This window comes from Trichechus manatus, unplaced genomic scaffold (genome assembly GCF_000243295.1).
Source record: "Trichechus manatus latirostris isolate Lorelei unplaced genomic scaffold, TriManLat1.0 scaffold00014, whole genome shotgun sequence".
In the NCBI taxonomy this organism is placed as follows: domain Eukaryota; kingdom Metazoa; phylum Chordata; class Mammalia; order Sirenia; family Trichechidae; genus Trichechus; species Trichechus manatus.
The window spans coordinates 17,030,025-17,045,503 of record NW_004443950.1 but is presented as its reverse complement, the minus strand read 5'-3'; the positions used below and the strand labels follow the sequence as shown (position 1 = coordinate 17,045,503).

The 15,479-nt window shown below is 46.0% G+C and overlaps 1 protein-coding gene across 1 annotated transcript; it reads right to left on the bottom strand.

Annotated features, from left to right (window-relative positions):
* Positions 1-942: 942 nt before the first annotated feature.
* On the bottom strand, positions 943-15,179 carry SALL1 (spalt like transcription factor 1). The gene is made up of 3 exons (XM_004371591.1): positions 15,104-15,179; positions 2,538-5,962; positions 943-1,383 (listed from the first exon to the last, which is right to left on the bottom strand). The coding sequence occupies exons 1-3, from the start codon at positions 15,177-15,179 to the stop codon at positions 943-945; spliced, it is 3,942 nt and encodes a 1,313-aa protein (XP_004371648.1).
* Positions 15,180-15,479: the final 300 nt, after the last annotated feature.

Genomic DNA, 15,479 nt, shown 5'->3' with positions numbered 1-15,479 from the left:
CTCTTAATCAAGAAGAAGCATTTGCTCTTGTAAGGAACATATGTACATTTTAATGAAAGTGATATTTCTTATTGTATATACAAGAGCATCTACATTTTCTCCACTGAAGGTTGTTCAAGATGCTATACTTAGCAGCATTGTGAAATTCCAGCACACATTTTCTATCGTGAATATACCTACAAGGCAAAATGTTACTTTTCAGTTTCAACTACCAAAAACACGTGTATTTCTCTAAAGAATTCTGCGTGCTTTTTACTGTACAGAAACTTAACATTGAGGACGACTCAAGTAAAATGCACAATACAAATAGCAGTTCAAAACGGAAATGGTTAAATCTACCAAAAAAAAAAAAGCTGGTTGAATTTTAGAATAAAAATTAAAAAAAAGAAAAAGAAAAAAAAAACCACAAAAAACCTGAACCTTTCAGAGAACCAGTCTGTACTTTTCAGTCCTTTCCTTAAATCTGTTTCCAGAGAATAGACAATGTGTTTGCTGATAAAATTTTCCAGCAGGATCAAAGTGTACATTTATATACAGACTTTATTAGAGATCTAATGCATCACGGAGGCATTGCATCAACACCGGATTCATATTAAACTGGATATAGAAAATAAGTTAATGCCAGTTAGGACCGCCTAGCAGGACAACTTGCAATTGCCATAAATGTTACAGCAAGTTTACGACACTCTAGTCAATTAGTATTTAGTTCAAAATACAGAAGACCAAAGTTAATGCTTGCATTCTGTTTGCAAAGCAAGGTTATATCACTAATAAATAAGCTTTCTTAGAACTCTAGAAGTTGAACAAGGTACAAAAGAATGTCTTCATAAGGTTGTAGTTCATAGGTCTCGGGGCCCAGAGGGCAGGGGATGGGGCAGGAGGGGTGGGCAACCCCTAGGTCGCGTTCTGAACAGGAATGTTCTTTCTCCAGCCCGGGCTGCTTTAACTTGTGACGATCTCTTTGCTGTCCTCCACGAAGCGGGTGAAGTGGAAGTTGGTTCTGTTCTCACTGCTTGCCATTTTCTCTAGGCCAGCCAGAGGCGCGCTGGGCTCTGAGTTCTGGAGCTTCTCCAGATTTCCCGTCAGCCCACTAAGAGGTGAGCTGCTGCCGCTGCCAAGGCTTCCAGGAATTGGAGGGATGCCACCATTCTGAATGACGGAGATCTCGTTGGCCTTCATCGCCAGCCCGTTGGAGAGCGCTGCTGCATACTGATTCCAGAAACTGGAAGGATCCCCACTTCCTGACCTGGCCGCCAAATCCTTCTGGAACATTTCTGGGAACTTGACGGGATTGCCTCCTAGGAATGTCATGGGGCCATCCACAGAAAGCCGCCGACCCCGCCGCGCGGGGGTACTATTCCACATGTGAGTGCCCATGTGTACCTGAGATACAGGGAGGAAGAGAGAGAGAGGAAAAGAAGCGGGGAGGGAGGCAGAGGGAGGGAGAAGCTTAATAGTTGAATCTGTCTCAACTCACATCCCAACACTCGACCAAGCAAGTGGCCTAAATGTCTATTCTTATTACGTGACAGACAGCGGAAAAGGTAACGGGAACCATCCACTCTCGTCGACTAGTAATAACATGCTGGCTCTCTGCAACCCTGGGCCTCCTTCCCTCTTCCTGGGCAAAGATGCCTTACTTACTCTGTTTTTACTACCTGTATTTAGCTTATAATGGCCTCAAGCAAGCCAGCCAGTAGCAGATAGCTCCTTTCAGGATTAGAATTGCTATGTCCACTCGCACTGAAACGGTAAGTATTGTATCTCGGTAAGTATTGTATCTGACACCCTCTACCCTATAAATGTCCTCTTCAGATGGGAAGAGAGGACCCCTCACCGATTGCCCACTGGAGGGCCCGTGTATGGTGAGAAAAGCCAGAGCGTAATTATTCATCTCGCGTTACTGTCAGCAACCTCTAGAGAAATACTCTGTCAACAGGAAAATGTATACAGTCAGAGCGCTCAACTGTTGCTGCAGAACTTAAGCATATTTGCTTTATTTCCAACACATATCAGTAGGAAGTGTTGTATAATCAATTATCATAATACCCATTAGCCACGCAGTGACGTTATTGTTTTTAGAAAAACAAGCCACGCTGGACTGCAAAGTTTATGAAAAATAGATGCACACGCCAAAGAGCACCGTAATTATTAAGTGATATGGGCAACATACAGGCCACATGGAGGTCTTTAATCAATACCCCATGGCAACGCCGGGCTGTCTTATGTGGTAGGTAAAGCAATTCATTTGGTGCACTTAGCGAGACAAGAGAGAGAGGCCACTGCTTCGCTGGTGTACCAAATTATTCAATGCACTGTGACATCCAGCAAGCTGCAACCTGCCCTTGTCCCTGCCACAATCCTGACGCTCACAGGCACCCACATCGCTCCACTGTCAGCCCTATGCAGCTCGTTGCCTCGTGGGAACTCTCTCCCTGAATATCTGGGCTGGTGACACTCGGGGCATGCATGACCAATCATGAGGGCCAGTGAGAAAGAGGGGTGATGAGGGGTGAGGTGCAGATGGAATGAGGTACCTTAAGATTGCCTTTTGTCGTGAAGGCTCTTCCACAAATAGTGCAAGCAAACGGTTTCTCTCCAGTGTGAGTCCTCTCGTGGATCTGCAGGGCACTCGAGGAGGAGAAGGTTTTGCCACACGTATTGCAGTAGTGCTGTTTGGGAGTTCTCCTGGGCAGAGCTGGGAGCAGAACTGGGGACGTGGCAGAGGATGACAGGGGCCCAGAAGGGATGTGACTGGTGGAGGTGTCCTTGCTGTCCTGAGGAGAAACGTGCACAAAGCCGTTGACCTCTGTCTTGATGAGAGATGACAACGAGTTGGCGGGAATCACTGCAGAGTTCTGATTGGGGCCAAGGTTGGAGCTGGGCTCAAAGAGCTGTGATGGTAGATCTCGCATCTGATGTGTCAACATGTGCTGCTTCAAATTACCCTTTGTGGAAAAGCCACGATTGCAAACTGTGCAAATAAACGGTCTCTCTTTGGTATGACTTCTGTAGTGAATGTCCAAGGCACTCTGACAAGCAAATGTTTTGCCGCAAATGTCGCAAGCAGTGTTTTTAAATTTACCCCGGTCTCTGAAAGGGAAGAGGATTCCCAGAGAATCTTCTTTGATGATTTTCTCTGCGTGACTAGAGGTCAAATCCAAAGCTCCACCATTCACTGGGGTGGGAGACAAACCATTGGCAAACTCGCTTGGTAACGCTCTCTGAGACTTCTCCTCGAAGCTGGGGGACTTGTGGAGCTCCTGGGTGCTGTTGGATGGGGACAGAGCCTGCATGGAAGAGGTAGACTCTGAGATGGCTGGGCTCCCAGCACTCTGGCTCTCCACGTCACCACCCACCGAGGACGAGTCGTTGGTCAGGACGTCCCCCTCTACGGACCCATTCTCCACCGACTTCAGGCTGGCCTGCAGCTGCTCCGCCAGGCCGGCGTTGATCATCCTCATCTGATTTTCTAAAGCAGCAATGCTTGACATTTCCAGGGGCAAAGGCGAAGAAGACAAGCTGTCTTGGGATGCATCTGCAGACTTGGGCGTGTCAGGGATGCTGCCCTCAGGACAATCTTCCATGTTTTCGTCGGAGAAGTTGTCGAGGTCGTCAAAATTTTTCTCATCAAAGGAGCCCGTGTCAGACTCCATGGACTCGGGGTAGCTATCGGTGACAGGGGTGTTGGGGATCTGGCCTCCCATATGCATTCGGATGTGCTGCTGCAGGACCACAGCGTTCGTGAACTTCTTCTGGCAGATGGGGCAGGAATGCTGGACTCGGAGCGGGGGCATTGCCCGGTGGACACTGTAGTGAGTTTTGAGATTCCCTTTCGTGGTGAAAGCCCGGCCGCAGATCTTACACTTAAAGGGCCTCTCCCCAGTGTGTGTCCGGTAGTGCATTTTCAGGGCGCTCTGACAACTGAGAACTCGGTGGCAGATGATGCACTCGTTGGGGTCAGTTGCCTTCTTGTCAATGTTCTCTACCAGCTGCTGCAGCTTGGACGTTTCTGATGCCTGGGTCGAGTCCAACAGTCCCCCAAAAGGAAACTTAGCCTTGAACTGCTCTGACATGAGCGGCAACAGTGGGTTGGTGAATGTGGCAGCACCGCCTGGGCCGGAGTCCCCAGCTGGGGAGCTCAGGGAGCCGGTGCTCGCTGTCGGGACCGAGCTGGTGGCCACGCTGCTTTCTTCAGTTTTGCCACTGGAGGGTGGCAAAGTGGACCCTTCAGCTTCCTCAGGGAGCCCACCCGAGTTTCTTGTGGCCGGTTCGGGGGCCCCGGAGTCACTTTTCACTGAGCCTGGCGGGCTGGCAGCAGAATGGCTGATGGGGATGGGGGCTGGCTCTTCCGTCTTGATGAAGGGTGTGAGGCTAGGGAGGGTCGGGGGCAACGGCAGGCCAACCGAAGTGGTCAGAGTGGGCAGGACTGGTTTGGTGTCTAGCCAGCTGGTGACTGGCTTCTCGGGGGGAATGGACATGCCATACGGAATGCCGGTACTTGTGGGAATATTGTCCAAATGCTCAGGCACAGGATACGGGTTCATCTGGATATGAGGGTATTTCTCTTTGTGACGCTGAAAGTGGACTTTTAGGTTTCCCTTCGTGGAGAACCTGTTCCCGCAGATGTTGCACTTGAATGGCCTTTCCCCAGTATGAGAACGCAAGTGGATCTGCAAGGCACTGTCACTCCCAAAGACCTTCGCGCAGAACCTGCACTTGTGTTTGAAGAACGCCTCATCCGAAGTACTTTTTGCTTCAAAGGCAGCGACATTTGGTGGCTTGCTTTTTCGTTGCTGGGCCAAGGCGGACAAGGAGTTTAAATCCTCTGCAGTTGTTCCAATGTTGGGCAAAGGGCCGGGGAAAACCGAGTTAGCAGGGGCCGGCTGAGGTAGAAGTGGATTAGATGCAGGACTTAATAAACTGCTTATTGCAAAAGCTGGTGAGGATGACGCTGAGACTACTGGGTTGCTGACATGGGAGGCCCCAGCACTTGAAGCCACTTTTTCTGAGGCAGGGGTGGTCACTGCTGCTGCCAATATGTTAATATTGGGAGAAGAGCTACTGTTGGATGAAATGATGGTGTTACCAGAACTGCTCTGAGGTAGCTGGATTGGGGGTAGCTGTTTCATTCCACTGATGCTGGCAGATTGGCTCGCGAGGCTCTGTGCTAATCCAGCTGCTGCTGCCAGCTGCTGAGATAAATGGGAACTTAGCGTGGACAAGGGGTTGGCAGATGTTCGTAAAGTACCTTGAGAAGGACTAGAAGATGTTGGCAAGTCTGCGTTCTGAGAAGCCAACAGCAATATTTGGTGACGAATCTGTTCGATCAGTTGCAGCTGGTGGATCTGCTGCTGCTGCAGGGCTAAGAGCTGCTCCATGAGGGCCGGGACGGCCAGCCTGCCTCCGGAGGCCCCACTGCACCTCGCTTCCTGGGAGAACTGGGCCACTGCCACCTTGGTGCTCTGGAGGTTCTCAATGATGACGTTGCTGTTGATCACGGAGAAGTTGCCCAGTGTTGTTAGGTCCCCGAGTTGAGGTAGAGAGGTTGTGATCGCTGAGGTACCTGTGGAGGAGCTGCCATTGCAGCTTGGGGTGGTACTGCTGTTGCTGCCGCTCGAAGCACTGCTGTCGCTTTTGTTAGCGACTGGGGCCTCCACCTCCATGGACTCTTCCCTGTCAAGCCCGTTGTGTTTTGAAAGGTCACTGCAGTCTACTTGATCTGTTTTGTTAACTGTGTCATTCATTTGTTCATCAGGATTATCGGAAGGGGGGCTGGGGGAGAAGGTTTCGGGAGTGGAAGCAGGGTTTTCATTTACGATTAAAACTAATTGATTTTTAGTACAGTTCTTTTTGTGGAGCAGAAGATCTGATAATTCAAAGAACTCGGCACAGCACCTGCCACAGACATGGGCGTCCTTGTTCTTAGTGGTTCGATTTGGTTGACCCTTCTCCGTGTCTCCTACAAACATCAAAAGGCATACGGTTAGAGAGGGAGCCTGACCACACAGTCATCTATGACTTAAAAAAAAAAAAAAAAAAAGGTTCCTTGATTATTTTCTACCTGCAAAACTCAAAACTGTAGCCCCTGAAAAACCAATCAATATTACCCAAGATGTTCATAATTAATTTTTAAGGAGTAGGAGGAATTCCTATCAATCTGATACCTTAGAGAGTCATGGCCTTCAGATGATCCACCAAAATATAAAATACTATGAACTGAAGACATTGGTGCATAATGAAATTCCATAGCAAAACACTGATTTCCAATATTTTATACACCTTATTGTCGACTTGTCCGGACAGTGTCCAGCAACCGTTCTGAGGACTCATTAGGCCCTGGAGTTTCTGTCAACCTTACTCATTTTCAACGGATTCAAAGATATCTGTGACAGTTTGTGCTGTCACTAAACTAATTTGTAGTCATTCAGGTTCCAATCAGTTGTTGACAAGGGGGGAAAAAATGCACATCACCAAGCTGTAGACTGACAACTTGGAAATCACCTCTAGCCCCTACCTAGAACCTGAGCAGAGTCTGATCCTTGACAAACACACTGTCACATCAGTAGCAAATCCTCCAAGGCCGCTCCTCCAGACCCAGTTGAATACAAAAGGAAAAGCCACACACACAATGAAGAGAAACACAATGATCATAATCCGTTACAAGGCCCGCCTGGCACCTATATATCACCCCATGGCATGTTTATTTTTAAAATTAGAGAATGCAACCCAGGCTACCATTCCACTAATCAAGGAATATGTGCCAATATGCTCCAAATGGCAACATGACGCCTCTAAATATTTCATCAAAAGTACTCTCTGTATCAATAACTGGCACAAGATTTACATTCCTGATTAAACATCACCTTAAAAGAGGGATGTGCGGTTCTGAGGAAGTGTTCCCATCCCAGAAGAAATCAGTCTTGGTTTAAGAGTTTTGGAAATGTTTTACAATTCTCCTTGTCTGAATGCCTTTAAAAGCAGTTTGCTCTTAACTGTTATCAATTGTTTAACAGATTGTCCTGAACCTTTCATTATAAAAAATCCCTTTATTTCATGTTTGTTTCCACTGGTTGCTCAGATTTCTTCTCACTAAGATCCATTTGTAAATTAAACATAAAAATCTCCAGCTCCAAGCTAACATGCTATTCAAAGACAGGATGGTGTCCCATTGTTTGCTCAGCATGGGGAACACCAACTTCTGTCGTACAAATGGTGTGTGGTCATCTTGGAAGGCTGTGGAAAAAAAACTGTTTAATTCAAGGATTACCTCCCTGCATGCTTTTTTTTTTGCAGAACTGAATCAGATAATAGGTAGTTACCATGACTTCCAAATTGAATCTCCCAGAAAACTTGCAGGGGGGGAAGAAAAGTAATTGCAGATATGAATCCATGCAAAATCAAAATGCTGCTTTTCCGTAAACTAAGAGTCAACTCAAATGAGCCAGCCATTTGCCTTTGTGTAGTAAACATCAAAAAGGCGTAAGTGACTTTGCAGTCCAGAAAACAGAATTAATACCTGAATACTAACTTCTGGAAATTCCTTAACTCTGTTTGCCTTGAGTGATGGCGGAGTTGACTACAACCCCTGACAAAGTATGCCAAACGCATGCACATTTTATTCATTGGGACTGTTACTTGAGTAGTGAAGTTATACTTAACAAGCCAGCTTTCCTAATACCCATCTTTTAAACTCCACAAGGGTATAGTGTAAAACGCATTACCACTACCAAACAAATCTTGGTTGCAGCTGAAAACACCAATAATGATTCAGTTTTAATTTAATGTTTAATCATCCTAATTGGCACGGGATTCCTATGCACATCCAAGGTGCTGTTTTAAGCACTTTCTGTCTCTCTCCTTGCCTTAAAATCATATCAACAAAATATTAAACGAAATTCACTAAAGTTGTGTTGCTTAACTTGGGACAAACATAATGTGACAAAAATTCTGTTGAAAGCTTCTTATTTTGACAACCAGTTTTAAATGATGCATCCATTTCAGATGCTTATTTTACACTCGGAAATGCAATTCCTAATATATTCAACAGAAATGTTATTTCTTTCTCTTTGCACATTTCCATATGTAATGGTTATGTTTCCATCTACTTTTACAGCCAATTATGAAGGAACAAAAGCTATTCTGTTTGTTCACACATTTCCAACAAAATGCATTAAAACTATTATGTCAGCATGTTCTATTAAGCTCTGCATTCACTGGAAAATACTTTTCAACCAGCTCACATTTATCAAAACATAAAGCCACTTTAAAACACAGTTTTGCTTGGTCAGCTGGGCTTAGACAAATAATGACAGATTCAGAACTAAGTAACTAGCAAGGGAAATCAGAAAACTGACTTCATCAATTGTACACATTACAATGTAGTTGCTTCAAATATTTAGCACATCTGTGCTCATGATTAAAGGGCATTTTAATTCTTTATAACTTGCAAACATCTGATATTCTCATGATATAGACAGAAAAGAAGAAGAAGGTTACTTTAGGGGATTTAGCCGATTATTACTTTCCTGTGCTCAAATTTGTGGGGCCTCAAGATTCACTTGAGATTTTTCAAGGTTTTCACCCCGAACATTTTTATATTTAGGGTTGTGCTAACTGGATGGAAAGTACAGACGCTTAAAAGAAAAAAAAAAAAAAAAGCCTGCTTGCGTCTAAGAAAGAGGCTGTGTTAAAAAGCTGCCCATATTTTAGCTTAGATTTTCACAACATTTTAAGAAGCTGACATTTGGTTTCAGTGTAGAGTCAACTAATTTAACTCCCTGATGTTTATGAACTCCAAAAAAAAAAAAAAAAAAAAATGCTGGTATCTATTTTATTTCGAAAGCAGGTGTCACTATACTGTAATAGTTTTTAACTTTAAATCTATCTGCAGTCGAACAATCCCAATGGCACAGCTTTAGCAACAAAAAAAAAAGAAGGCAAAACATGAGCACTACTTTGAAATCTTTAACTTTGCAAAGAGAATATTTTAAGTTGTAATAAGTTACCAAAAAAAAACCCCACCAAAAAAACCCAACAACTAACTCATCACCAACCCCCCCCACCCCCACCCCGGTCTCCTATTTTGTATCTAGTTCAATAATCTGTTACTCAGCATTGCTACTGGTGACCCCATTATAGTAAATACAGTTGCCTTGCTTCCCTGTACAATGGTGCAAATAACATTCCAGTTCCTTTCCAATGGATATTGCATGCAAATTAAAGTAACTCTGTAATCCTGGTCAAATAGGAACATTTAAGAAAGAGTGGTTTTCTAAGTATCTACACACAAAAAGGTTATTTTACATTTTTTGTCCCTTTTTTTGGAGGGGGGTATGATCTTATAGCTCCACCCAATTTAACACTGAAATCCCAGATGTTTTGGTTCCTATTTGGGTACTTGATGCTCAAATCAAATGTGTCAGTTTTTCATCCTCTGAACCGAACACTGCAGGATAGGAAGCAGAAAATTGAAGGGCTCCAGCATATTTGTCTACTGAGAAAATAAAAATACAACTATGCCCCACACAGAAGGGTTTAGCTAGTCAGGAAAGGAAAACCAAACCAAACCAAACCTACTCTGCCACACACATACTTCAGAAAGATACTTCACTGTACTTCCCATCACCTTAAGACTGCATTAGCATTTTTCAATAGAACCCTCCACAATTGTGAATTTGGAGGTCATCATTTCAATAGGCTGCTCCTTTCCGTAGGCCACTTTGGAAATGCTATCACAAACCTTTTTGATTGACTGATCTGTTATCTTTTTTTTTTTGCACAGACCTCGTAAAAGCCTGAATCTAGATGTCCAACTTAAGATTCCAAAGACGTTTTAAACACTGCAACATATGCTGTGCATATTTCCTGTCGTGTCTGAAGTTTCCTCTAATGTGATATGTAATCAAATGACAAATTTGCTGCCACCTTCAAGTTTGCTCAGCGATCCGACGAGGATTAGGGTATTCTCCAGTGGAAGGATACCAGGGACATCTCTGAAAAAATAATAACACGGACAAGACACTGCTTTTAAAATAGTAAGCCAAGCTCATCTAAACGCACACGAGAAGTGCAAGGGGGAAAATGTCTTCCCCATGGATGAATCAAACTGAACACTAGATGGGGTTCCAGTTGCAAGGGTTCGTTCAAAAACTTCTTTGTGGCTTTCCTATTCCAGTGACGCGTAAAAGAGAGACTGCTTAAGGCGAGATCTAAACTTTGACTGCATAAACATTGGCAAAGGCACAGAAACTAAATCCCTGTTGTTTGAGGGGAAAACTCAGCTATGGGAACTAGCTGTCAATCTTCCCCTTTGGGGGTCTGGCATCTGAGGGTAACAGGGGAATAAGGTTAGGAAAAGAAGCCAAGCTGATAAGGTGAAACTAAAATAAACTACTACCTTCCCGCTAAGTGACTAGCAAGGCTCAATTTGGGGGTCATTGGGAAGATACTGAAGGACATATTATGATCTGGACCTTGTCACCTTTGCATAGAAGGAGGCTAGCAAAGGTTAAAACAGCTCAACACGTCTAGGTTTTCTAAAGCTTGGCACACAAACTTTTTTTTTCTTTTGCAGGGGAGGAGTGTCTGTTGGCTCTTAGGTTAATCCACCATCTCCTCCGTTAAACTAGTCCATGTTTTGGAAGATATGGCTAGCTGCCCGTATATGTCGTAGGAAAACCTAGTTGAGACTGTAGGAAGAATCTGTTCTGTTTGGTACACAGCGCTTGGCTTTTCACAATCTCAAAAAAAAAAAAAATTAACTACTGATCTCCCTATTTCTTCCCGAGGTTCCCAGGAAGATCTCCACGTCAAAAAATGTGGGTTTCTGCCTCCTAAAGGACTTTTGCTGGTAAAGATGACAGAAGCGAAAGGAAGCCCCCAAAGAATAACTATAAATTCGCATTTGTGTTCATAAACCAGGGGAGAAAGTTGATGAAAAATAAACCACAAAACGTTCAGTATCACAGATTTACTCCGAGGCACACTATCTCCTGCCCAACTAGACTTTGCTTGTTTGTGTGTTTGTTCGCAACATTTCGAGGAAGTAGGAGCAGCCCGAAGCAAATTCCAAAAAAACATTTTGCATTTTCTCATCCAGAATCTTCCATTATACCACAGACTTAAAATAGGCCTGCTTACACATGAATTCTTTCCAACAGCCTTATCTTGCAGGTGTCGGTTTTTCAAAAAAAGCTATTAATTATAGTTCCCTCTAACCTTTTGGGCCCAGAAATCAATGTGTTGCCATTAAGCCGCTCACAATGAGTAAATTAGTTTGATAAATAATAGAATTTCATTATTAACATAAATTAAGAGGAATTTTTATGATTCTTTATGACAAAGTCAATGTTTTATCTGCAATTCATAATGTTTTATTTTTCTTCCAATATTATCTTTTCCCTGAGAAAGCTAAGCATCAAAAGACTTTTTTAATAAATGAATGGAGTATGACTAGGCCAGGAATCTTCAAAACACCACCAACGGAAGAAAAACTCAGCACACACTCATACAAAGTACTGAAATCCAAATCTCTAGTAAAGAGAATGCATCTAAAAGCATTAAAATCACTCACCATCTCTTTTTCTCAAAATTTCTTAGCTGGGAATATAATCTTTCCAATGGCAGTTATTTTCCTACAAGTAACTTGAGACTTGTTGAATATGATTTAGAAGACAAGTTGTATTTGCCATAATTCTGGTTTCATAAGAAACAGAAAAATCCCCAAGTTTATTTTGGGGCATTTCTGGCATTACAGCTGCACTAAAGTAGAATTAAAATATCAACATCATAAGATTGACCAAACAATCTTGTTTCCTTGAACTTGTTTTGATGAAGTTATTGGTGTGGCTGGTCAGCGTGGCTTGGGTTTTCTGGTAGACACACATACGCTCTCTCATACACTCACACTCACACACTCACTCACACACACACTCACACACACACACACACACACACACACACACACACACACACACACACACACGAACACCCACAGCACACCAGTTCCTTCAAGGCTACTGTAACTGAGGTCTACAAACTTTTCTAGGTCCCATTTTAGGTAAAAGTCATCCAATTTGAGGCGCTAGCACACCCAAAGAGCAAAAACCAGATTTAATTTGGTAGGTTTAATATTTTAACTGCCATCTCCAGACATAAGGCAAAAAAAATAGCCAAATTGTTTGAACAGGCTTTTTGTTTCACACAGTTTCAAAATTTAACAACCTTTATAGATGTTAGAAAAAGAAATGACAAGAAAACACTCCTTGAGATGTACGGATGTCGGGGGAGAAGATAAGATTGCTGAATTCACTGCAAGAAAAGGTGACTTTTTAAAGGTAACTTGGAGTTATGACATGAACTCTCAATTCCATTTATCCCACAAATATTCCCAAATAAAAAGGGCTGGGATGTGGAAGGCCCTCCTGTAAGTCAGGCATTGGGAAGGATTAGTTGTGTACTGATAAATTATTGCAACAAAAGGAGCTCTGGTGGCATAAAGGCTGCTAACGGATACGTTAGCAGTTCGAACCCACACAGCCGCTCTGCGGGGAAAGACCTGGCGATTTCCTCCGGGAAAGATTACAGCCTAGAAAACCCTTTGGGGCAGTTTTACCCTGTCACATGGGGTCGCTCTGAGTTGAAAATCAACTCAACGGAACCCAACAACGACAGCAACATTATTACACCACACTAAATCCTGTAACCCTGTTAGAAAATCTACCCTCTAGGCAACTTCTCCCGAACTTATTGTTCAACCATGTAAAAACAGTCATAACCTAAAATCATTACTACTGAAGAAAAAGAGGAAGGAGTGGGGAGAGGTGAGGGAACGGGGCTGGGAAGTGTTTCCTACCGTGCCCCTAACAGTTTACTGCTTCTTAGGACAATGAAGTAGCTTTTAGGGATAAGAAAAGAAAGAAAAAGAAAGAGAAAGAAATTAAAAGGAAGGAAAACAGAGATGGAAAAGAAACTTCAGTTACTTACTTAACTTACCTCAAAGCTCAAATAAACTAAAAAATAATAGTACTAATAAATAATAATGGTAAGAGGCAGTGAATTGATTTTATGCTATAGCTTTATGAGAACGCTTAACTATAAAAAATTCTTGATTCAGAAGGAGAGAGGAGAAAGGCAAAGATCTAGCTAGCCTCATTTCTCGGCGCAGCCCGGGATTTTTTTTGGAAAGTGGATAAAATTAGTACACATTCACAAAAAAGAAAAATCTCTTCTTTCCCGTTTGATTTTTCCCATATACAAACTGTGAACGTTGACAGTATTTTGGTGCAGAAGGGCTCACCAGAAACTTTCGGAAAGATGGGTGTGGGGGCGAGAAGAAAACAGCTGATAATACCCGGAAAAATACCGGGAGTAGTTGCAACGGCCTTGGTTCATTTCACCTCCATTTACCCCGCATACCCGGTTTTGTCTAGGGTGGAAAGCGGGGTTCAGAGTGGCTCTTCTCAGCGGACGGAGAAACTGCAAAGGCTCTCGGTAAGGCTTGAAAAGCTCTGAGAAGTAACTTGGGGGGCAACTATTGCAAACAGTTTTCTGAATCGGTCTCGGGGCCCCTTATTTCTTACGTCTCCCCGCACACCATGCGTCTCCTTCCCAGACAGCGGGGTAAAAGGAGAGGGGGGTCCCTTGGCTTCTCTGTCTGCGTTCTGCGCCGGTCCCCGCGTCCCCGCTCCACCGAGTAGTAGGCCTCTGGGGAAGGATCCCCCGGACGTTGGGGCCTGGCCGGCCTTGGGAGTCTGAAGCAGAGATGCCGATCTAAGGGCGCGCTTCTGAGCCCTGTCGGTGTCCAGCTCCCTCCCCTATGCCCCAAAATACCGCCCAGTAAACGTGAGCATCTGGGGAGGCATCCCGAGGCGCGGAGCCTCCGCCGGGGTTGCCCCTCGTCCTCCTGGCAACCGGGAGGCCAACACCGTGCCGGGATGACCCGGGGAACCGAGCCCGGGCGCCGTTCCATCGCCTCGGGCGTTGGGCCTAGGAGCCCCGAGGCTCCTAAAATGAAACACTTTAGGGACAAAGCGGGAGTCGAGATTTCCTTCCTCCGTACCCCGAATTCCCTGCCCAGACCTCTCCCACTCTCGGCCGTAGGTCCTGGAGACAAACTTTGCTCTGGGCTTGTCCACTCCCTTCGAGGCCCCGCAGTGGGCGCCTCCATCAGAGAAAGCGAGCGCCTCGGTTTCGGAGGGGTTCTCCTCCTGCTGGATAGCCCGCACCCGGAAAAATGACCTCCTGACTCCCTTCCCGGCCCATCCGCAAGTGCGGGGTTCCTAGCCGGCGCAAGCCGAGTGTAAATGCTTTGGGGTCAAAGGGTGCGCGTGTCAGAAAAAAAGATGCGGCGATAAACTTGGGTAGCTGAACCCCGACAACTTCCCTGTCCACGTTCGCTCTGCTTTGGGAGTAACCAGCAGCAAAAACCACTCTCCGCCCCGGCCGCGACCCCGGCACGTCTGGCGCGGGGCGCCCAGAGACAGGTCCCACCTTCTGGCAGCTTTGCACCCCAAAGCCACTCCATGCCGCCGCGCGGGCCGAAGTGGAGTTTGAGTGGGGGGGGTGCAGGGGGCTCCCCCCCGAGCTCGGAGTTCAGCCCCAAGCACCAAGTGAACTTCCTCCCCGCTTGCAGAAGGGCCGGGGGCGGCGGTGGACAGCCGTGGGGCCCGGGCGCGGCTAGGAGAGAGCGGGGGGCCCCGGGCGGCGGGCGCCGACAGCCTCTGCTTGCACCCGAGCCCCGCCGGGCGCTGAGGCCCCGGCCGCAGCTCGGGCGCCTCCCCGGCTCCTCGCCCCGGAAAAGGCAAGACCGAGGAGAAAGGCAGGCACGCTCTCCCTCCTCCCAACAGAAGAACCCAACAACTGCGGAAAGATCCTGCCGGGAGATGTGTTTGCTTTCCCCGGGGCAGGGGGCAGCCAAGCAAAGGCACATTGAAAATCAGAAAGAAAAAGAAAAAATGCCGAGGCTACAAGGCGAGCGGGGACGTGGCGGCGGCGGCGGCGAGGCCGGGGGCGCGGGGGCCAACCTGCGTGTGCGTGGGTCCGAGTGTGCGTGAGTGTGAGTGCGTGTGTGTGTGTCCGCGGCGCGGGCCGGAGCACTCACCATCTCGCCGGGGGAGCGAGGCCACTTCGGGGTCGGATTGGAAATGTTGAGGCTTCGCTTGCTTCCTCCGCGACATGCTGGCTCAAACATCAGCTGGGGCAGAATAAAAAATTACTAAAAAAAAATCTTCTCAAAATTACGGAAATCGAGCGGCTGCGGCGGCGGCGGCTCCCCCCGCCCGCCGGCCCGCCCGCCCCCTCCCCGGCTCCCCGGCCCGGGGCGCAGCGCGCATGTGTCCTGCTATAATTATGATTATCAATAATGCATTGCGATTAATCATAGAGGGGCTCTTTGAAAGGCGATTGGCACCGGGCCAGCGCTATTCAAACCCGCTCGCCTTAATCAATTAGTTCGTGATTTGCTACAGACCCCTGTC

Excerpts from the sequence above, each read along its gene's own strand:
- SALL1 (XM_004371591.1), bottom strand. The coding sequence starts at position 15,179 with ATGTCGCGGAGGAAGCAAGCGAAGCCTCAACATTTCCAATCCGACCCC. Across the intron at positions 5,963-15,103 it reads CTCGCTCCCCCGGCGAGATG|GAGACACGGAGAAGGGTCAA; the intron begins GTGAGTGCTCCG and ends TGATGTTTGTAG. Across the intron at positions 1,384-2,537 it reads CGACAAAAGGCAATCTTAAG|GTACACATGGGCACTCACAT; the intron begins GTACCTCATTCC and ends CCTGTATCTCAG.